Consider the following 24,411-nt stretch of genomic DNA (forward strand, 5'->3'; position numbering starts at 1 on the left):
GATTACTTTTTGTTTCGATCTTTACAAAACTCCTTGAATGGTAAAAATTTCAATAATGATGATGATGTCAAATCGTACCTGATTCAGTTTTTTGCTAATAAAAACCAGAAGTTTTTTGAACGTGGGATTATGATGCTGCCTGAAAGATGGCAAAAGGTCATTGATCAAAATGGGCAATACTTTACAGAATAAAGTTATTTAGTTCCATGAAAAAATTGTCTTTGATTTTCTTTTAAAAATCCGCAATTACTTAGCTGCCGACCCAATAGAAGGGCCTTGAGCACCTAAGATTATAAAGTAAATCCTCCCATGTTTTCTCCTAGTGCTTTACATTTTTAGGCAAGAAATTAATTCAACTTTATTTTTTCATGATACTAACTTACTAACCAAATGCTCATTTAGTCCTCACAGGAAGTTTACGATGGATACAATGACATGTCTTCTTTTTGCAGATGAAGAAACTGAAACATGCTGAAGTTAGGTAATTTCCCCCATCTCAGAACTAATAAATGGCAAAACCGGGATTTGAACCCAGCCCGTTGAGTTTAATGTCTATGTGGTTATTCATTCCCCTACACAGCCTCTCCACTTTGGGGGAACCCACCCACACATCGTGACTATGAGGCAAGTGCTGTTTTGTTTTATTTCTTAACAACACTAACACTCTATTCAAGTGTTTGTTTACTCAGGAATCTGATTATCAAGTCCTTACTTAGTAAGGAGCAAGGAATTTGACACCTTCTCCCTCCATTTCATCAACCCTCTAGTTTCCAAGAAGCCTCATTCTTAAAATAAGATTTTTTTTTTCTCGGCCCAGTGTTGGGTTTTCCCATCAAATGATTTTTCTCATTAAACTGTTGTCATCAGCTGTGTAAACAGCCCTAGGCTTGTCATGTAAACAATCATAGAACTGTTAAAAATTGAGCAGGGCGTGTATCAGAAGAGAAAGGAGTGTTAAACATATTTCAGTTGGAGGCCAGGAAAAGGGCAGGAAGGCCTGAGGTCGGCTTCCAGTTCTGCCACAGATCAGATGACCCTGGGAAAGTCATTTTTTTGCTCTTTTTCTCTGTGCGTAACATGGGCAATAGCAATAATAATGCAGTCCCTCACTTTCCCCTCATTTGCTTACTTTCTGCCTACAAGAGGAATTCAACTGAAAACAAAGATAAGAGCTCTAGCTGGTTTGGTTCAGTGGATAGAGCGTGGGCCTGTGGAATGAAGGGTTCCAGGTTTGATTCCGGTCAAGAGCAGAGGCCTGGGATGTGGGCTCGATTCATAGTGGGGAGCATGCAGGAGGCAGCCGATCAATGATTCTCTGTCATCATTGATGTTTCTCTCTCTCCCTCTCCCTTCTTCTCTGAAATAATTAAAAAAAAATAAAATATATATATATATATATATATATATATATATATATATATATATATATATATATATAACAAAGATAGAAAAAAATTATTTGAAGGAAAAGCTTCAGGCTGAAAAGTTGGCTAAATTCCTGGGAGAGTCATCATCTAAGTTTAGGCACTGATGTGCAGCTCTTTCTTTCATGGGAGGTTTCCAATGGTTTTATAACTTTAATTTATACGCATAGTGTGTTCTTTTGCAAAAGTAAATACAAAAACATAATATGTTTCAAAGTGTCCTAATGAAGTACATTAGCACAGAGTATGTGGTAATACAAATATTTCTATCTCTTCTGGATCTCTGGTACTTGCTACAGCCCAAGTGTGTGTGTGTGTGTGTGTGTGTGTGTGTGTGTGTGTGTGTGTCTTCCATCCCATCCAAATCCAAATGTTAGCAAATTTGGCATATAAACACCACAGCTGTAGCACTTTCACATTTGAGGATAATCCTCTGATTATACGGGTAGAAAATAAAATACATATATTTTTTTGCAATCAAGAATCGGTAGATCGTTTGGGAGCAGGGAGTTGAACACAGAGAAACCGTGTTAACGGGAGTCTCAGCCTCTGCAGTAAGGGACCCAGAAGCAGTGTGGTGGTGGTGTGGCTATGGGCTTTAAAGCCACGAAGGTTCTGGGTTCAAATGCTGCCTCTACTGTATGTCCAAGCTATGCTGCTTTCAGCGAGATTCTTAACTTCTCTGAACCTCAGGTTTTAAGTTTTTATTGAAAACTTCCTTACCCAGTGACATTCAGTATATTTTTGCAGAATATAGTTTTCCGGGGAACAGTAGGAGTCCTAGGCACTGAAGGTACAAAATCCTAACCGTGAATACGGAACACAAGTGCACTGTCCTTCAGAGGCCGTAGCAGGTTCCCCGATCGCCCCTCTCCCACCTCAACGCGCACACACGTGGTTCGCAGCAGCGGGCCCGCCAAGCCCTGTTCAAGGGTAGAAGCAGCGCCCTCTGCGCCCAACCCGGTGCGCGCGGAGCAGCGCTCAGATGGGCCCCGGCCCCGCTCTGAGCGCATCTATGGCCATGGCAGCACAGAACCCCGGTTCTTCTGCGCATAAGCTCCCGCGTTCGCAGCGACACTCGAGCGCGCCTGTTTTTGTCCCCTACGGCGCCCCGTACGCGCTCCCGGGGCGAGCTCCACGTCGGCCGCGCAGGCGCCTTGGGCACCCCGTTCACCTGCTGCCGTTTTCGCCGCCGCCGCCGCCGCCGCCGCCGCCGGGGCTGGATGGGGGGCCGAGGCCAGCCAGGGGCACCCAGGAGAAAGACACGCGGCGGCGGCGACGCCAACACCCGCAGGACGACCGTCCGAACAGTCTCCGAGCCCAGGGAGTAGGCGGCCAGGCCCGGCCCCCCGCGGCCTCGGGTGCAGAGAAACCGGCGTCGCCGCCGCGGCTGGGTCTTCCCCGGGCACTCGCCCCTCAGGTCTCATCCACACTCAGGACTCCCCCGCCCCGCGCTGCGCCATGTTCAAGAAACTGAAGCAAAAGGTCAGCGAGGAGCAGCAGCAGTTCCAGCAGGCGCTGGCCTCCTCTCAGGTACTACGGCTGCCTCGGTCTCCCCCGTGCCCGTACCCCTGACACCGGCCCCGGGCTGACAGGAGGCGAGGTTCTTGTGTGACCCTTGACCTCTAACACGAGGATGCCGGCCTCCCCCTCTTTCCCCCCCCCCCCCCCCCCCCGGGACTGGGAGTGATTCCTGATCCGAGTCTCTCCCCCTCCGTACCGCCTCCCGCAGAACTCTGATCAGGAGAGTGGGTGCGGGTGGCCGGATCCGTCCCGATCGCTGACCTCTGTTAAGAGTTCCTCCCAACCCCGCCATTCCCTCCCCCCCACACCCCCCATGCCCGACCCCGGCCAGAGAATATGCGAGAGGGGCTCTGGACTTGCAGGATTTGGGACCCATCTCGAAGGTTTCCCCCACCCAGCTGAGACCCGTCGCAGGGGTGAGGGCGGCGTGGGAAAACCTGGTCCCTTGCAATAGCTGACCTCTCGGCTGAAGTCCCCTCTCCGAGGGGCCAGGATCCCGTAGGGAACTCCTGACCCGAGACGGAAGTCTAATTCCCAGCCCTGGGCCCCCGGGATGAGGGCCAGGGGTCCAGCCGTTCCAGGCCGGGCTGCTTGCGGGGGCGCCGGGAGGGACGGGAGCGAGGTGGCGGCGTGGCCGGGGCCCAGCGCCCGAGGCGGTCACGAGTTAGTCACTTCGCATAACTCCGTGGATCCCCGGGAGGGTGGAGGGCGGCCGGGCCGGGCTGGTGCCTGTCCACGACCTGGCTGCTGCTTCTAAAAGAGTCTGGATATGTTTATTTTTTCACGATTGCTGTGGCTTCAGGAAATGACAGCTTCCCGGAGCAGGGGGGCGTGTTAATTAAAGGAGATTCTCCTTAGCGCCAATGAAAAGAGTGTTTCGGTGGTGGCGGCGGAACGTGGTCTCTACAATGGAGATGCGTGCTTCTGCTAAAATTTTCTTCCGAGCCTTTCTGAATCTCACCAGACTGAGCAAATTTTTCTCTTCAATTTAATTTGGACACGGGAGACTGAGTTTTGACTAGTTTGGCATTTATAATGCACTTAAAACGTTTTTCTTACGTAACTAAAGCTATTAAACAACTACGTATAACTACATACTGCATTGAGTTTGTTCTGGACTATGAAATTGAAGTTCTCTTAAATTTAAAGCTTGCGTAGAGTAAAACAGTGCTTGGAATACATTGGGACAGGCATGCAGGACAGTGACGGCTTGTTCATTCTCATGTAAAATGTAAATAGTAAAATTTAAAAAGTAAATATTTTATTTTACTTTTCATACCATGTACTTTTCTAACTTTACAAAATACAGTTACTTAAGAAACAATTTCCACTCAAGAGGATTTATTTGTTATTGGTCTAGGTTAAAAATTTTCCCTCAGGTGAGGTTGAATATATTTCTCCCTAATCTGTGTTTAATTCCAAACCTGTTCTTTATTCATTGTTAAACAGATCTTTGAATATCCTCTTTTCCCCTTGATTTTAGAAAACTACTTTTTTCATTTTTATTCTTTTACTTAAAAAAAAACTTTATTGATTTCAGAGAGGAGGAGAGAGGGAGAGAGAGATAGAAACATCAATGATGGGAGAGAATCATTGATTGGCTGCCTCCTACACGTCCCCTCCTCTCCCTCCCCCTTCCCCCAGGACTGCTTGCAACCCAGGCATGTGCCCTGAACTAATGGAACTGTGACCTTCAGGTTCATAGGTGGATGCACAACCACTGAGCCATGCTGAAGGGGCCGTATCTTAATTAGTCTTTCTGGAGACATTTTTTGGTCTATCATTTTTTTTTTAAAAGGTAAAAGCAGTTCAAGTGGGTTGGGATTAGCTTTTTTCTATTTTAATGAAGAACTAAATTAGGTCAGAAAATATGGCATCTTATATCATAAATATTAAGGTTCTATGAAACTTTTGTTTTAGAGGTGCCTGTGTGGAATGGTTTCTTTTTAATTTGTTAAAAATTTTAATTATGAGTCCCAGTGGAGAAAAAATTGAGAAACAGTGATCTAAAGAATACTGGGGAAGTGGATAAGGGTATCAGAGGACCTGTGTGCTAACCCAGATCTTGCAGTATGCACTCTGCAGAATGCCATATAAGCATTCTGACTTCTTATTTTCTCATCAGGAATTGGGGATGAGATACTATCTGCCCTGCTTACCTTTCAGATTGGTTGTGAGGATCAAAAGAGATAAGAGATTATAGAGCACTTATTTATTTAATAGAGCCTGCTAAGGTACTATGCTGGGTGCTATATTTGCCTTGAAGGGTAGATGTAGTTTCTCTACCATGGGGTTGAGAGACATGTACTCCTAGTATGGTGGTAGTGTTCACAGGCTGTTGTGGCAGCATATCCTAGTAAGAAGGCAGTTCTGGAAAAGGTCAGTCATGGTGACATCTGAGCAGAGTCATGATGGATAATGAAAAGTCATGGTATATACCGACAAGGCATTTAAGCTTTATTAGTTCTAAAGTTGACTTTTCTAATGTTGCCCAATAAATTACCACAACCTTAGTGTCTAATAACCCAGTTATTTCACATTCTGTATGTCAGAAGCCTGGCATAGTCTGACCGGGTTCTCTGCTCAGGACCTCACAAAGCTAAGGTCAGGGTGTCGTCCAGACTGTGTTCTATTCTGGAGTTTCGGGTCCTCTTCCATACTCAGATGATTGTGGTAGAATTTAATCCTTTGTGGTTGTAGGACTGAGGTTCTTATTTCTTGCTGACTGTTGAAAGGGACTACTTTCAGTTCCTAAGAGCTGCCCAGATTCCTTGCCACTTGGCCCCAATAGGCATTTGCTTTCTTCAGGACAGCAGGAGTGCATCTATGTTTTCTGGCTTTGCCTTTGCACTCTGGACTCATGTTTGAAGGGCATGTGATTGGGTAGGACCATCAAGATAATCTTCTTTTAATTAATTCAAAGTTAACTGATTAATAACCTTAAATATACCTACAAAATCCCTTTTGCTCTGTAGGGTCAGATAATCAGGGGTCTGATATCTCATCAGACTCACAAGTCAAGGGTCATTTGGGATCATCTTAGAATTCTACGTACTGCAGACTAAAATGGTTTTTCTTATACTGAAGTTGGGGCCTTTGTTATAATAATCAGTCATTTGGCAATAAAAATATTGTGAGCTTGTATATAACCATCAGAATTCTTGACAGATAGCCTAGAAATTTGTTGTCAAATTTCTCATGGCTATGAAAACTAATTAGACCAAATTTATTTTGAACGAATCTAAATCCTTTTATATTTTGAAGTGAGGATAACCCATTAAGGATCCAGGACCTTGGGATAAATGCTCAAGTACAGTTAGTTTTTCATGCATGTTTTATACTTTGTAGTCACATTCATCCCTTCATGTGACTTGTACTCTTGCAACTCCACAGGAATACTTACAAGTTATCAGGCCAAATTTTGCCAGCTAGCACTACTTTTCTGAGGATAGGATATTTTAGAGCTTTGTCTTCAAATTTATCAATCCCAGCATTTGATTTTGCCAGTTTATCCAGAGCTGAAGAGGCTCTCAGTTACTGATTTGGCTCACATGTGGCCATGGTAAAAAGTCATAGTGCCAATTTTAAAAAAATACATTTTTATTGATTTCAGAGAGGAAAGAAGGAGAGAGAGATAGAAACATCAATGATAAGAGAGAATCATTGATTAGCTGCCTCCTGCATGCCCCCCACTGGGGATCGAGCCCACAATTTGGGCATATGCCCTGACCGGGAATCGAACCAGTGACCTCTTGGTTCCTGGGTCGATGCTCAACTGCTGAGCTACACCTGACTGGGCATAGTGCCAATTTTTAAAACTCAGAGTGGTGGTATACTTTTCAAGTGATTGGAAGGTCGCTGTCTGGAGTAGCCCTTTCTGGCATCCGGGCATTTGGAAAGCTGAATTATCAAGGCAAAGATTACTTGGAGATGGAATCATAGCAGAGAGGTCAAGAGTTATTCTTCTAGTCTTCTAGTACTTTTCTAGTTACTTTCCTATCTTTGTCTCCCCCCTCAATGGTCCTTTTATTAAAGGAGATATTACATATGACCATCTAAAAGTAGCTAGAAATGGAGCTCCTCCCTCTCATCGTGTCTACAGCTTTTGAAGCCGGCATGATTTGAAATTTACGGCTCTGGAAGTAGGAAGGATTTATTGAATTTCTCTCATTTTCAGTGAAAATTATTTCTGAAGTGCTCTGAACATTTGCATTTTAGCCTCAGTCCTGGATAAACACTGTCCAGTGACTGCTTTCCATTCCCATTTTCTAGGCACAATATTGACTTTTAGTAATACATTTTCTAGACATTTTAAGACGTTGGTTAGGCTTTCGCTTCATTTCACATTCAAACATTTTCTTGTTTAAAATGTTAAGATGTTACTGTTTCAGTTTTTATCCTGGGAAAGGATATCTTATTCCTTAAGGTAACTTCTGCATATAGTTAATTTCATCTGTCACTTGTTGATTTTGTTGTTGTTCACCTTTAGAAGGTGTGTGTGTGTGTTGGAATTTTTAGTTGTAAGCTAGTTAAACAGGAAAGGAATGTATTAAAGAATATTTGGTAGCTTATAGATTTCCAGGATGGCCTGGAAGTCTGGGCTGATTGCTATGCCCAGCCATACGTGGGGGCTGCACTAAGAGAATGTTGCAGCTGCCTCAGCTGGGCAGCAGCATTGAGTCTCCCCTGCACAGCTCCCGTGTACAACTACATGAAGCCTCTCCATACTTCAGCTGGTGCACTTTAGTTTTCCATGTTTATTTCCTCACATCACTCACTGTTGACTCATGTGGGTGTGTTCTTTGGTCACCTGCCCTCTGTGCAAAGAAGACTGGGTCAGTGGTTTTCTGAGTTTTAACTAAGGGAGTTAAAGAACTGTTTAGGAAAAAAAATAGATATTAAATTTTTGCCATATTTTTTGATAGTTTCCCACTCCTCCCAATTAAACTGTTCCTTTTGATTTCTGATTTTGACATAAAAATCTTTGTCCTACTCAGAGATTATAGAAATATACTCTCATATATTCTTTTATATTTTAATTTTTAAAGATCATTTAAAGTTCTAATATAGCTTAATATTTTATAGAGGATGACACATAGCCCTCAAAAATATAGTGAGGGTCTGATTGGTGTCTCTCTCCTGACATATAGATGGTCATTTATCCCAACACCATTTATTGGACACCTGTCTTTTAAAAAAATTTAATTATTTAAAAATTTTATTTTGCAATCACTTTACATTCAATATTATTTTGTACTAGAGGCTCGATGCATGAAGTTTGTGCAAGGGGCTCAGACCCCACCATGGCAGCAGCTGCCTCTGCCTCACCCTGCCATGGTGGCTTCTTCTGGAAGGTCGTCTGGAAGGACGTATGGTCTAATTAGCATATTATGCTTTTATTATAGATTAATTTGGAGTTGTAATAGTACCATCTTGTGGACATTCTGAGCAGAGATAGAAGCAGGGAGCAGACTGTGGAACCTCAGAAGGAAGGCAGGGGAGGGTGGGTAGGTGGGAAGAGATCAACCAAAGAACTTATATGTATATATAAGCACTTAGGGACACTGACAATAGGGTGGTGAAGGCCTGGGGTGGGGTGTCGGAGTAGAAGAGGTCGATTGGTCTATATGAGGGCATGTGATCATTTCAGCAAAAATGGTAAAAAAATAACTTTAGTTAGTGAAAAAAAATGGCCTGGCTTCTCACTGTCCAGCTGTAGTGTGTAAGGTAGGCTGAAAGCAGGGCTCTTTACTAGAGAGATGCTTACTTGTGCATTTCATAATATTGCGCATTAGGTCTGGAAGGCACTTTAAAGATGGAATTGACAATTGCATTTTTTTTAATGAACTTTTTTAAAAAAGAATAGTTTTATTGATTTTTATAGAAAGAGGAAGGGAGAGGGAGAGAGTGAAATATGGGCTGCCTCCTGTATGCCCCCGTCCCGGCACTGGCACTGGGGATGGAGCCCACAGTAGGGCATGTGCCCTGACTGGAGGTTTAACTGACAACCTCCTGGTGCACTGGATAACTCCCAACCAGCTGAGCCACATGGGCCAGGGCTAAGTGAACTTTTTGTTTTGGAATAATTTTAACTTACAGGAAAGTTGCAAAGATAATACAGAGTTTTCATATATTCCTCAACTAGTTTTAGTTTCCTCTAATACTACATCTTATTTTACCATCACAAACTTATTTTACAGATGAGGTCCCATAGTCCTCTAAAAGTTAATTTAGCTAAGATCATAATTCTGGTTGCTAGCAGAGTCAGACCATGGACCCAGTAGGTGGCCTGGGTTTTCTAGTTGATTATGTGTTCGTTATCCTTTCCTGTTTTCATGTATTTGCTCTTTTCCTTTTCCTGGGTTCTTTGATCATGGATTGAGAGAATGATTACTCAGCACATAGTGTACTAGTCAATGTCTAATTTGTGCAATAATTTTTAAATCTAGGCTTCCTCCAATTCTTCAACACCAACAGGAACCAGAAGCAGGACATCTTCATTTACAGAGCAATTTGATGAAGGTACACCCAATAGAGAGGTAAGTCTTAAGTTTCTTCTTTAATAAACCTCTCACAAGAAACTTATTAATTTAAAATGTAATGCTACTGTTGATAACAAAATGGAAAATTATTTTGACAGGTCAATTTTTAGTTCTGAGGTGTATTTTTATTTAAAAATATTTTTATTGATTTTTAGAGACAAAACAAACGCTAAAAAGGCAGCCAATAAAAACAAGAATTGGGATATAAATTTACTCCAGGTAAAATTAAAATGATGGAGCAATTTAGCCCTAGCTGGTTTAGCTCAGTAGATAGAGCATTGGCCTGTGGACTGAAGGGTTCCAAGTTTGATTCTAGTCAAGGGCACATGTCTGAGCTTCTGGCTTGATCCCCATTCAGGGGTGTGCAGGAGGCAACCAATCAATGAATCTTCGTATCATTGATGTTTCTCTCTCTCCCTCTTCCTTCCTGTCTGAATTCAATAAAAATATATTTTAAAAAAATAGAGCAATTTGGAAAAGACTTTCAAACAAGTATCTTTAATAAGATAGATGAATTAATACTTTTCTTAAGAACAGAAAATTGTGCGGGGGAGATACGACTGGACTAGGTAGTTGTGAAAAAGAACTAAGTAGAAATGCTACTAATGAAAGGAAAGTATAAAAATATAAGTAAAAATAATACACACTAGTCCCAGTTCAAGAGAAAATTAGGGAATTCTAAAAGAATACCAAGTAGTCCCACTCAAAACACACAGAGAGAGAGATTAAGAAATTTTTTTTTTTCCTAAGAGCAAGAGACATGGAGGATAGATTAAAAACTTTCAACACACATGTAATATGAGTTTTTAGGTAGCTTCATCAATGTTTAGGCACGTACAACTTCAGTCACTAAGTTCAACTCAGTGAGGAAGAGCCAAATTAAAATTTTAACACAATTAGATCAGAATTTGAACAATTTGAAAGAGATCGAGTTGAGGTTGAATTTTATTGGGAGGAATATTTGAGAGTTGATGCTAGTGGGACTTTTCATGAACATAAGAAGCAATTGACCAGGACAACTGGAGGGAGGTAGCTGTCAGTGGGAACTAATTTTAATGTAATTTGCTTTGCTATGGGGCGAGAATGTAAATTGTTGTTTGGCAGCACCTTTTGAATGTTTGGTCAACATATTTTTCTCTAGTGGGTATTAATTAGCTTTTGTGTTTTTCTCTTAAAGTTTCAAATATACTCTTAAATTTGCAATTTTAAGTTATTTTCTTGTCTGGGCAAGAGTGACTTCATTTCAAAAATTAATTTTGGAAGCTTAAAAAATTGAATTTGTGTAGCCTTTAACTTAAAATAACATTCATTCAAAGCTTGCTGAGTCCCCAGGGTAGTAGACTTTCAGCAAGAGTAGAAACTTGGATCGATGATTCTCAAGAGCCAAACATGCATAATAGTATATTTTAGTACTTAATTTTAGGATTTAGTATAAAGTTAGTTCTTGAATCCTACCCAAGGAAAACAAGTTAACATAAACACACACAAATAATGACTTAAAAAACGTTTGCCTTATCTATTAAATGGTCTCTGTTATGGGACCAGATGAAGAGTTGGTAAAGGCTCTGATTAGTACCCATAACTCTATAGTCCTGGGATGAAAAGTGTAAGCTCTTAAGCTTTTGCAGATATTTATATTTTTCCTTTTGTATATTTTATTTTTTAAAGAATTTATCTTTATTGTTGAAAGTATTACAGATGTCTTCCTGTTTTCTCCCATTGACCCCCTCCCATCCCACTGTAGATATTTATTTTCTGATATAAGTTCTTTATTATATATAACATAATAAATAATATAACTCACATTAGCTGCTAAATTAATGTTTCAAAGGATTTTTTAAACTGTAATTTGAAATAATCATAGATCCACAGGAGGTTACAAAACTTTTTTTAGGTATGCCCTGTGTACCTTTCACCCAATATCTCCCAAAGGTAACACCTTGCAAAACTATGGTACACTGTGAAAACAAGGAAATTGACATTGGTAAATTATGTGATATCCATAGAGCTTATTCAGATTTCACCAGTTTTATACGTATCACTGGAGACCTGGTGCAAGGGTTCATGCATCAGTGGGGTCCCTCAGCCTGGCATGCATCCTCTTGCAATCCGAGACCCCTCAGGGAATGTCAGATTGCTGCTTTCAGCCTGACCCCGCAGGCCAGGCTAAGGGACCCCACAGGTGCACGAATATGTGCACTGGGCCCCTAGTATGCATATAAGATCTTTGGTTAATCTCTTCCCACCCTCCCCCCCTTCCCTCTGAGATTCATCAGTCTGTTCCATGTTTCCATGCATGTGCGGTGAGCATTGGCCCCCTGGTGGTCAGTGCTTGTCATAGTTACCGGTTGAATGGTTGCTTAGGCTTTTCTATATATAGATTGCGTGTGAGTGTGTGTGTGTGTGTGTGTGTGTGTGTGTGTGTGTTTATGCAGTTTTATTGTGTATATTTGTATAACCTCCACCATCAAGAAGTTCATTTTAATTATAATCTATTATACATTTAATTTATGATTATTAGTATTTTGGTGTGTATTGTACTGTTTTTGAAAGAAAACTGAGACACAGAAGAGAATCAAAAGAACTAATATTATAGAATTTATCCTTAAAACTTATACATTTCAGTTTTAAAATTTCTTCTGTGTGTAATAGAGAATACTTGTAATTGATTTTGGAGAGACAGGGAGAGAGAAGGTGGGATGGGAGAGGGAGAAAGATGTTAATTTGTTTTCACTTATTTATGCATTAATTGGTTGATTCTTATATGTGCCTCAGACAGAGAATTGAACCCACAACATTTGGTGTATCGGGATGGTGCTCTAACCAACTGACCTACTTGGCCAAGACTTGGAGAAAACTTTTTGAATATAAGTACAGATAAATGATTATTTAAAGTGTTATATGTCTTGGTCCTGGCTGGGTAGCTCAGCTGGTTTGAGCATTGTCTCAATATACCAAGATTGTAGTTTTGATATTGGGTCAGGGCACATATAAGAATCAACCAGTATTAACCAATTAATGCATGGATGAGTAAAACAAGAAATCAGTGTTTTTCTCTTTCTCTCAAAAAAAAAAAAAATCAAAGTTTTATATGTCTTATAAATTTCCATGCTCTGTTTTTGAATGTATAAAAATGAATGGTGCAGTATTTGTTTTATGCTAAAGCTTTGTGTTCTTTATCATGTATTGTTCTAATTGATATAGTCTCTTAAAAATTTTTTTTTGTTTGAAGGATTACAAATAGTAGTACATATGTCTACTTTTCCCCCCCTTGACCTCCCCCCAGCCTCCCCTCTACCCCTCCTCCTTCACATATGCTTTCACTCCCCCCCTCCCCCCCGTGTCTTGTATCCATTGGTTATGTTTATATGCATGCATACAAGTCCTTTGGTTGATTATACCAAATGACATGTTTTGTGCTGTGGTGCCTGTTGTATATATTATTTATATGCCAATAAGCAAGTTGTTTAAAGTTGGGCTTTGAGATCCTAAATAGTTCAATTCCTCTCCATTCCTGACCTTTCCCAACCACTGTGGTAGTAGTGGTGCTGCAGGGCTAGGCCATTATAGTGTTGTGCATGCTGTGTGGTGAGAAAACTTTGCAACATGCCCTTATGATTTGTTTTTCATCATTTGTTTTATTTTTATTCATCTGCTTGTTACACTGAATGAGACAGCTACTAGCCGGGATGATAGCAGAGCCTGCTTTTCTCTCTGAGTATACTATCTTTGCTTTGGATTCCTCCAAACAGCCTAAAACACAGACTGACAGTGTGGTGAGTCCTTCCACCGCTTTCTGCATTCCCTTTGTGGGAAGATAAGTAATCCAGTAATTCTAGAAGCAAATCTCATGTTGCTTGTCACTTACCATCTCTCAAAGCATCTTCAGTGCCCTGTTGCTAACCCTGCTTTAAAAAATAAGAGTAAATTGCTGAATTCTGATGGCTGGTGTGAATTCTGGTAACTCTTTAACAGCAACAAAATAACATTTTTCATTAATGTAGTGAAGATTACTTTCACTTGATCTAAACTCTTTTAAGTTTTCTTTCTAGGGAATGTTTGTTCATTGATTAAAAAGGTATGCATTGTTAGAAAACTGTGGTGAAGGCCAAGAATATTTTGAAATGTGACTCACATTTTTAGGGGAAAAATGCATTTGTGTAAATCCATAGTTAAATAACACTTAATAGGTAAGTTGATTTTACGGTAACAAATAATTGCATCTTATTTTGGGAGAGGACAGGTTTTGTGTATTAAATATCTAAAAAGAAATAATGATCTCATTATTTCAACTGACTGAATTCATATAATTTTGAGTCTTGTATATAATTTTGGGAAAGTGGACTTTTTTCTTCAAGTATCTAATTTCTTAATTTAGCAAATTCAAATTTAGAGGTGTTTGCTCAGGAAGGTAGCTTTTGGTGTTAAATTGGACATTGAACTAGGATTGATTTTTTTGTTTTTTAAACAATGAGGATTGGTTGAATTTATTAAGCTGGTGATGAAATTGGAACATTTCTGTACTAATCCCTGCAGCCAGGAAAGACTTGGTTTGTATATAGCCACTAGCAATCCTAAAGTACATTCTCACCTTGGTTTTACGATAGAAAAGAAAGCAGCTCAGAGTTCTGGTGATGCCTTCGCTTGGAACTTAGGGAAAAAGGTCTCCTTGGTTCTGGCTACAAGTAACACCTCACTATTTTCAAAACTGGTTTGAGAGGGACGCAGGAATTCCAGTTAAAGATAAATTACCAACTTATTTAAAAAAAATGATATTGCTTTACACTTCATGTAATATTTAGCAATAGAGACTTTTTTTTTTTTTTTTTTTTTTTTTTTTTTAAAGAAGAGCTTCTCCTAGGCTCATTTCCATCTATATAAAAGCCTAAGCGACTGAACAACTGAATGATCAATGACCCATTGACTGGTTGCTATGATGCACACCAACCACCAGCGGGCAGATGCTCAACACAGGAGCTGTCCCCCTGGGTGTCAGTGAGCTCCCACAGCTAACCTTCCACAGCTCTTCTCCCCGCTGGCCAACTACCCGCATCCCCAATTGGCCCCAATTGCTGGCCAGGCCAAGGGACCCCACCTGTGCACAAATTCGTGCACTGGGCCTCTAGTAAATACATAAAAGTAATTTGTATGGAGTCCTAGCCTATCATGAAAGAAATGCTAAAAAAATTTTAAGGAAAGGCATTAGAAGTAATTTAACTAGACTAAAAGTCTTTATAATATTATTTAAATTGAGTTTTGTTCAGATAAAAACTTATTTCCCCCCACATAACAAAGGGAAACTATAGCATAACCTAGGTTATTGAATTTAGTGAGGGCCTAATTCATTATATTAGGAGTTCACCAGCTGCTGACTTTTCCTTAATTTAGTTTTTTTTTTTAAATACGTATCTTTACCTGTAATTCTAAAATTTATTGTATCCTTAGTGCTCAGCAACCAATAAATATTGAACAAAATATAATTGAACACAAATCTGGCAGGGAACTTGTGTGTGCTTTTAAATTAAATGCTCTTCAGAAGGGTTTTCCTGTATTTAGGAATTGCCTCCAGAAGAAAATATTGATGACTGTTGAGTATTGACTTGTATTGAGCTAGTTCTTTAGGCTTTTGTGTGGGAGAAAGCCTTCAGAAGTCTTCTTTCATTGAAGGAAGTATTGTATAGGATTTAAAAAGCAGTTACTGAACCTGTTCTACCAATCCTCAAGATGTTAGTTAGGTCCTGGGACCAAGACGAAAATGCAAGGTTATCTGCTCTCCAAGATTTTATAAGTTAATATGTATCGATAGATAAAAATATCAACCTGCTAGTATACTTACAATACACAGGAATTAAGGCTTAATACAAGAAAATACAGATGTAGGGAATGTGTTAGTCTTTCAGGCAAATCATATAAAACTTTATTAAAAAAGGGCATTTGTTGGACAGAAATAGAGAAGGCATTACAGGTAGTGACAAAATCTCTAATTTTGTTTCTAAAGATTCCTAATTTAAATTTCAGGGAAACATACGCCAATACTTCCCTTAGTTGTCTTTTTTATATTTAGATATATGATATAACATATAAACTGAAATATTACACAGGGAGGAAAGGTTTTTAAATGTTATGCTGTGTTTGATAGGGTGATATTTCAAGCAGTTGTAGAATAGCTTTTTCTGTAAGGACTACAATCATGTGTCAAGAAATTTACTTAAAATAGAATATGGACTCTCTTGCCACTGTTTCTTCTAACCTATATATCTTATGGAGTTCTTTCATTTCCTTTCTGCATAATTTAACTATTGCTTTTCACTGTACTGATTGACTGAGAGATTTATTGATCCCTATAAAATGTGTGTGTGTTTTTTTATTTCATAGTTTGTAGTATTTTTTAGGGCTAGAAAACATTACTTGTGATGTTATACAAATACATACCATGTATACAACTTTTAATTCTTTGAAATGGCAGAGAACAGGAAGATAAAAGTTAATTACTAAGTTCTTTCAACCTTTCTCTCCTGTCTAACTTTAAGAAAATGTCTTGGACTAGTAAAATTTGATAACTTTTTACATTAGAGGGAATAGGTATTTACATTTTTATTAGGGAAAAATTTAAACATATTATAAAAGTGGAAATAGTAGCAATAGTGGTATAGGAATTCTTTTCCTCCTATAGTGTCTATTACCAGTGTCAACAATTAACTCATGCCCATCTTATTAGGATCCCTTCCCACTTCCCAACGATAGCATTACCAGTCTCTCCATACATGCAGCTTATCCCCACCTCATCCCTACTGGATTATTTGAAGCAAATTTCAGAACTATTATTGCATCTAAATGTTTTGGAATATATTTCTAAAAGATAAAGACAAAATATAGACCCACTATATATTTATCATACCTAAAAATTAACAATTCCTTAGTATCAAATACCTAATGAGAGCTCAAAAATTTGAGAACCCTTTTGCAAAGCTGAGTGCCTTCACTTGTATTTTAGAATAAATAAGATCAGATATTTGACCTTTTCTTGGTCAGCTGTAGAATTATAGGGAAAATGTGCTATTTAAAGACCAAGTTACTGAAACATACTGGTAGTGGCTAGGATTTGGTCAAATGCTTTTGTTAAAAGAATTAAGTTATTTTATCACAAGCTACTTCTAAAGCTGTAATTTCAATTAGCTACTTAGTGTATTATGAATGCAATGTAGAATTTTAAATATCAAAGAATCTCATCCATTATCATAGAACCTATGCCAGTATGATGTAATCAGCAGAATGTTGCTTAATTTGGAGCATTTGTCATATGAACAGGATAAAATTAAAACATTCACATGTGGAATAAGATTATTTTAAATTATAAGTTTTTCTGAAAATTGTCACAACAATGTCATTTATACTGTTGGCTTCAAATGATTAAGGCATTTGTATTTCTTGTTACCAAGATAATTTTCAGAGCTTAGCCTAAATAACTTTAATTTGAATATTCTTTTATTGTAGGGAACTATTGAAATTTCTTTTTCTGGATAGATTTCTGTTTGAATGAGTTTAGCTAATTGAAACCCTTATGTTAATTTTGTTGAGGGGGGGGAAACTGGGGACATTATAATGGGAAAGGTATGCGATTTGCTTGAAATAAGTTTTGCTACATACTAATCTTTGCTATTTAGTTATATATATTGCAGCAAAATGAATTTTCTAAAATACTTACCATACTAGTTTTGCCTTGCATGAAGACATTCTAATAAATGAACAATTACTAATTTTATTTGATAAATGTACCTAATAGGGCTTGGTACTTGGCCTTTGTTCCTAACAGTTTTAAAACTTTAGTCTTTTTTTCCTTTTCTTTACAATGTTTCTTTGTCCTTTTTAGAATGTAACTCTCCAAGCCACAAAATCTCCGGACAGTATTAATGGAAGTGAACTGGTGACTCCCCAGGTATGTTATTCATTTTATTTAAAAAATGGCAAGTCCTTTCAGAGTGTTGGTCAATCTATTTTAGTAGCATTCGACTTAACATTGGAACAGTGATGTCCAAACATTTGATACAACATGTGTGGTAAATCCAGGTTTGTTGATGGTTTCTTGGAAAAAAATGTAAGTGATTTATATATATACACCAGTCATATAAGATTCTGTTATTACTCATTTAAAAAATTAATGGTGGTAAATAGTAAACATTTTGAAAAAAGGAATCTGACTTTATAGTTGTAAAGAAAATAGAGGAAGTCATATTGAAAGATAGGTCACGTTACATAATTTGAAAGGGGATTAGTATGAAATAAATGAAACTTATTTTAAACTTTGCTCTTAAATGTGCTAATGCAGAGAATTTAGGTTATCTTTGATACTCAAAAGTTATTTGGAGATTGAGGCTGAGTGACATTCTTTTGACTCCTTCCAAAAAAAGAAAAATTTCATGAAAAACATAAAAATGATGGCAGTGTCTGAAATGAACATTTGTTTACTTTGGCTTTATTGATGATTATTATCATTGACCTGGCTATTCTCAGGAGTCTGTTTTGTAGGGAAAGAACATTTCTAATTTTGAGAATCTGAAGCATTAATGTATATAATTTATGACCTCAGTGATTTATGAACTAAATTATGTAGACTAAACATTCTAAACTATTGTTTAGCAAATGTATAAATTACAGTTTCCCAAACTCCATGAAAAGGTCACCTGTGAGGTGAGATTTTTTAGGGAGGCTGATAAGGTTCTGGCCATAATCCGAGTCCCTGGGCTTGAGGACTCTGACTTTGTTTGAGCAACACCCTCACTAAATCCCAAGTCTTCTACAAATACATAATTTTCTTTAGGTGCCATGAGATAAGGGTAAAAATTGAGAGGCACCAATCTACCTATATCAGATGTATAATATGGTACTGGACAGATCCAAAGATCTTTAAGGAATATTATTAAAGAATAGTTTTTGGAATACTTTTTTCCTTCTCTTATAGAATAGTCTAAAAAGACTAAATACAGTTACAAATGCAAAAAAATGAAAGATAACCATTTGGGAGAGACTTAAGTTTTAATTAAGTTAAATAATGAACATGGGTGATATTCAGAAAGTAAGGCTCACTAAAGGCTTTGAACTTTCTTAAAAAACAACAACAGATATTTTCCTAAAAAATAAAATAGCATTTACTGAGTATTTACTCTGTGTCAGGCATTATTAACATAAACACACACACACACACACACACACACTCACACACTCATACTCTCTCATTTAATTCTCATAACAAGGAGATAGTTTCACTTAGAGTCTCTTTACCTTTAAACAGATTTCTGACAAATTGGTTATTGGTTGTTAGCAAATTAGGAACAGTGTATGTGGATGAAGGGGGTAGGACATCTTGACAGCAGCAGGAAATCAGAGTTTATACCAAGCTAGAAGAGATGGTAAAAACAAGCCCAGGAATTCATAAGGCATAGCTATCTATGTCCCTCTTGATACTGGGTAGGACATCTTGTGTAAATTGATAATTTTGGCACACAATATAATAATTGTGGCATGGACATCGTTTTAAAGGTTTACTCATTGTCTTTATTTAAGAAGGCAGAAAAGTATGTATTTTAGAAAAATTTCTTTTAAATGTCATTAAATTTTAAATTGTTTAATGCAGTTTATAATAGCTAATGAAATTGATTCTTCATTTATCTCCAAAAGAGAATGTGTAGAGCTGACCTTTTACTTCAAACAGACTTATAAAACTCAGATCTTTGATAACCATGTATGAATTTTTAAATATAAAATAAATTACAGTATTAAAGTTGCATTTTACATTATTTGTTGCTGTTTTCGAATACTGCCTTTTTATTTTTCAATAGTTAATTACAAAAATTTTCAAACATATATGAGTTGGAAGAACTTTAAAGTGAATAGCTATATACCCTCCACCTAGATTTATTTTTATTTTTTTGTTTTGTTCCTCCTCCTAGATTTTATCATTCATACTTCACCGTACTTATTTTATCATAAACCTATCTATGTATTTATGCCGCTTTCTCTCAATATTTACTTTTTGTTTTTTGTTTTTAAGAGGTGGGGTGCAATTTATTTATTTATTTATTTGTAGTTGGTATATATTTCAGGTGTATAATATGGTGATTCAACATTTATATACCTTATAATGTGATCACCACAGTAAGTCTAATAATCGTCTGTCACAATGCAAACTTATCACAATATTATTATTTTTAAAATTTATTTTTAGTAAGAGAAAATGACCAAATGTAATACATACATGTGTATGAGAACCCACATACATGAGAGAGCCCGAGACCTCTCATGCAGGTTCAGAGATAGAAAGGAAACATGGGCATATAAGACATCCTGAACTAGGAATGAGGGAGGGACCATGGGGGAGCTTCACAGGGTCATTGCAGGATGAGAAGAAGAGAAAATGCTTGGTAAACAGAAGTTTGTCCTGCCCCATGGATAGGTCAAAAGAGGTTATCTGATAATCTCTTATGAGCAAGACTCCTAATTCAAGTTCTAGGTAGTTAAGGGAGAGGTAGAATTTTCTCTTGGGCCTGCTGCTTAAGTCGCCTTTAGCTCAAAACAGTCGGCATACCACAGAGGCACAGAGGCATATCTTGGGGTGAATTATTCTGAATCCCCATAGTTCCCTCTTCTGAAACTTCCCTGGAGTTGGGTTGGTAAATTGTTATATATCTCGTTCAACCAGTCTCAGTCTTGAGAAAAGTTCAGTTCATTGAAACTGTTGTGTACAGTATTATTGACTATATTCTCCTTCACCTTTTTCATCCATATTCCCACCCCCTCCCTTCTTGCAACCATCTTATTGGTGACAGTGTAACAGGGGCAGATTTGTAGGTAAGCGATTTGAGACAAGAGAACAGAAGGCTTCCTTCTTTTTTACAGATGTGCAGACTGAAAGGAAGTGACTTAGTGAAGGTCATTCCACTGCTCGGTGACAGACCTGGGACCTACACCCCAGTCCTCTGATTCCAGGTCCAGCACTTTTTCAGAAATAACCAGGTGTCTCTTATTTTTCAGAAAACAATGTATTATGTTAAATGTCAGGGATATTGATTGAATATGTTAGAGCTTTTAATAGGTTATTACTGTTGATAGGGAATAATAGAAGTCTAAATGTGTATTTTTAACCCACATATTCTGTGGTTTTTGGTTACAGTCAGGTGACACACAGACTTTTGCACAGAAACTCCAACTCCGGGTACCTTCCATGGAGTCTTTGTTTCGAAGTCCACTAAAGGAATCTCTATTCCGATCTTCTTCAAAAGAGTCTTTGGTACGAACGTCTTCCAGAGAATCCCTGAATCGACTTGACCTGGACCTCTCTGCTGCCACCTTTGATCCACCCTCTGATATGGAGAGCGAGGCTGAGGATTCGCTAGGGAACTTCGACAGCCTCAACAAAGAGCAGCTGATTCAGTGGTTGCGAAGAATGGAACGAAGGTTGAATAGCTACAAAGGGAAATATTCTGAGGTAGGAGCATGCTTTTTCTGCCTAAAGGAACATTTCTTCCCCTTGTTCTCTAATTCATGCTACTGTGTGGCTTTTATACCTATGGTTGGCAAAACTCAATGCCTTAGAAATGCTGGCTACTAACTAATGCTGGGTAATCTCCGGCAATATCTAGTTGAAGACTTTCAGTGTTTCAGGTCTTTTGTGGCAAGACTCTTAGTAAAGTTTTGGAGCTTATTGTCTGTAGCCTTCTAGTTCTCACACTCTGCCTTTCTGCTTGGTCGCCCAGGGCAGAGTTCATCATCTTTCCTCCTCACATCCTCTCCCTTGTTCATCTAAGTGCTGTGGCTGCAACATTTTCATTATTACAGACCCCAATTATGTTTTAGTAGTTTGATTTTTCTGACACATTTGTTTCACTCTCATTGTACCTACATTTAAATTTTGCCTCAAATGAATCTTTTAACTTCTATCCCCCTGAGGATGACACTCTCTGGTCTAAGCGAGGAAGTAGTGCTGCCCATCTCTTTTCAGCATCTTCCCTTCAGGTTGAATTGTATTAGTTCTCCCCATCTTGTGCAGTTGAAACAATGTTTCCTAAGGAAAACCTTTCTACAGCAATTTGCCTATGGCTTATCATATTTTTTTACAATGCCTAACAGTTTATTGTCTTAGCAGTGTGCAAATCAGCTCTGTAGTTAATTTTAACTAATGAATAATAAAATTCAAAGTTAGTATGTGAAGTTAGCCATAACTTCTATTTCCAATTATGGCTACAATCTGGGTAGTTTTACCCTGCAGCCCAAAAGAACAAAAACCCTTAGGTGAAATATACAAAGTATTTTTTATTTTTATTTATTTATTTTTTTAATTGTTTTTTTTACAGAGAGGAAGAGAGAGGGATAGAGAGTTAGAAACATCAGTGAGAGAGAAACATCGACCAGCTGCCTCCTGCACACCCCCTACTGGGGATGTGCCCACAGCCAATGTATTATACATGCCCTTGACTAGAATCAAACCTGGGATCTTTCAGTCCGCAGGCTGATGCTCTATCCACTGAGCCAGACCGGTCCCAGCTACAAAGTATTTTTTTTAAAAACTATACAATACTGGCAAACTAGGAAGGAATTATTAGGCTAGAAGCTATAGGCTGGCTGGAACCCAGAGATGTAAACAGGGCAGGAAAGCCATGTATCTCAGGAGGCACGTATGAAGTCAGGCAACTTTTCCCTTTAAAACTTATTTTTTATTTCTATCAAAGTAATTAATGGTCTTGATTTTTGTTTGTTTAAATATATATTATTTCCACTAGCTTATTCATGGCTTTTAAGTTCAAAGCTGGGGCAACAGTAAATTTATATATATTTATATTTTATTGCTTTTTTACAGAGAGGAAGGGAGAGAGATAGAGAGCTAAAAGTCGATGAGAGAGAAACATCGACCAGCTGCCTCCTATTGGGGATGTGCCCGCAACCAATGTACATGCCCTTGACCGGAATTGAACCTGGGACCTTTCAGTCCTCAGACCGGTGCTCTACCACTGAGCCAAACCGGTTTCGGCAGTAAATTAATATTTAAGTGTGTAAGACACTGTGCATTTTATATTTATGGTGCCATTTAATTTTGCATCATCTCTGTGAAGTAGATATCAATTAACTCTCGTTTGTAGAATAGGGATTAGAGACTCACAGAGACTTAATCATAGAGATTAAGTAACTTCCTTAAGGTCACATAGGTAGCAGTTGACAGAGTCCTAGTTGATTCTATGTCTTTTTTAAAAATTTCTTTATTGATTAAAGTACCACATATTTGTCCTCAACCCCCATTCCAACTGATTCTGTGTCTTTCTGATTGTCCTGATATTTGTGCTACCTCAGAGTTATGCAGCTCATTAGGGAAAAGAGCCCATAGACTTTGTCTTTACCTTTCTTCCTCTATCTGGTCTTAAGATAACAAGAAAGGGAGGGTCCTACTCTTAGATAGACTTTCCTTCATAATCTCTGTTGCTGATGTTATCTGCCTCTTCACTCAATATTTCTGTAGAGGCATTTAGGGGCACAGAGCAGCCTTCCAAGGAAAATGGCCAGGCTCAGAATAGGGGAGTTCTTTCTCCTAAAGCTGCAGCCTATCTCTTCACAGGCCACTAGCACTTCCAAAGTAAGATCTAAACTGAGGCCATGTGCTTAGCTTTCAGATGAGTAGTGCTACATAGTTTATAGCGACCATGTCCAACTCAAAGGCTAAAATGGGCCAAATAAACGAGGCATGCAGCCCGTGGGCTGTGAGTTTGACATGCTTGGTTTACAGGTTTAAAAGATTTGTTAATACATAATTTCACCAAGTTGTGCGAGAATGTTTAAATATCATAGTTAGATTATGTGGTTAAACATTTCTTTTTTAAATATATTTTACTGATTTTTTACAGAGAGGAAGAGAGAGGGATAGAGTTAGAAACATCGATGAGAGAGAATCATCAATCAGCTGCCTCTTGCACACTCCCTACTGGGGATCTGCCCGCAACTAAGGTACATGCCCTTGACCGGAATTGAACTTGGGACCCTTCAGCCTGCAGGCTGACGCTCTATCCACTGAGCCAAACCGGTTTCGGCTAAACATTTCTTTAGGAACCAGTTTTCAACTGTTGGTTATGAGTTCTTTTCATCAGATTTTTACACAGCCATGGTCACAGGTCCTATAACCACAAGGAACTTTTAGAGATCAATGGTCAAGCAAAAAATCACCTGGAGAGCTTGTTAAAACACACATTCCTGTGTTTCTTTGCTCTTCCTCCCCCAATTCCCATTCAGTTAGTTTGGGGTATGGCCCAATAATTCCAGTCTCTAGCAAGCTCCCAGGAGATGCTGTTGCTGATGGTACTGGTCTATGACTATTGTTTGAGCTGTCTTCAGCCTCTAGGCAAGTTGGCTCTAATTCCCACCTATGAATTAGGTCCTCATATTTAAAGAAGTACATGGCTAAGGTGAAATCAAAAGGAAATTTATTATCTTTATAGAGTTGAGTTCTTTTATTTTTTAGAACTATATTTCCAATGTTATTTAGTTTGGCTGTATATGCATCTAACTAGGTTGAATTGTTATGTAAAAGAATTATTATCATTTATTTATTTTTCACTTTTATAACAAGACGCTTTAGTGAAGTTTAGATTAATTGCATTTACTTAGGAATGACATATTATTGATGACTTTTCCTTTATTTTAGCTTGTAACAGCTTATCAGACTGTTCAGAGAGAGAAGAAAAAGCTACAAGTAAGTGATTTGTTGGATATGATATTGATTCATATATAATGCTAAAATTAGAAAGAATCTCATAGTAAAACAGGTCTATCCTCACTTGTAATAATCACATGATTAAAGTATTTAATCTGCTTTACTGTTACTGATTTGATAAAGAGAAAGAGGGAGGGATCCAGGGATCTTACATGGTAGGGATGGTGTCTTT

General features: G+C 38.3%; 1 protein-coding gene across 9 annotated transcripts in view; it reads left to right on the forward strand.

The window, feature by feature from the left end:
• Nucleotides 1-2,633: 2,633 nt before the first annotated feature.
• GOLGA4 (golgin A4) overlaps nt 2,634-24,411 on the forward strand; it is a 73,831-nt gene continuing 52,053 nt past the window's right edge. For 2 of the 9 annotated variants that reach the window (XM_036431790.2, XM_036431791.2), the window contains exons 1-6: nt 2,640-2,957; nt 9,398-9,487; nt 13,168-13,266; nt 17,361-17,426; nt 20,658-20,972; nt 24,171-24,218. In XM_036431790.2, coding sequence (XP_036287683.1) covers nt 2,886-2,957; nt 9,398-9,487; nt 13,168-13,266; nt 17,361-17,426; nt 20,658-20,972; nt 24,171-24,218 — 690 coding nt within the window. In that variant the 5' untranslated portion in view covers nt 2,640-2,885. Of the gene's footprint in view, nt 2,958-9,397; nt 9,488-13,167; nt 13,267-17,360; nt 17,427-20,383; nt 20,501-20,657; nt 20,973-24,170; nt 24,219-24,411 lie in introns of those variants that run through there. The other 7 variants (XM_045579412.1, XM_036431798.2, XM_036431793.2 and 4 more) reach the window with 7 other exon arrangements.

Source organism: Pipistrellus kuhlii, unplaced genomic scaffold (assembly GCF_014108245.1).
Source record: "Pipistrellus kuhlii isolate mPipKuh1 unplaced genomic scaffold, mPipKuh1.p scaffold_m20_p_11, whole genome shotgun sequence".
In the NCBI taxonomy this organism is placed as follows: Eukaryota; Metazoa; Chordata; class Mammalia; order Chiroptera; family Vespertilionidae; genus Pipistrellus; species Pipistrellus kuhlii.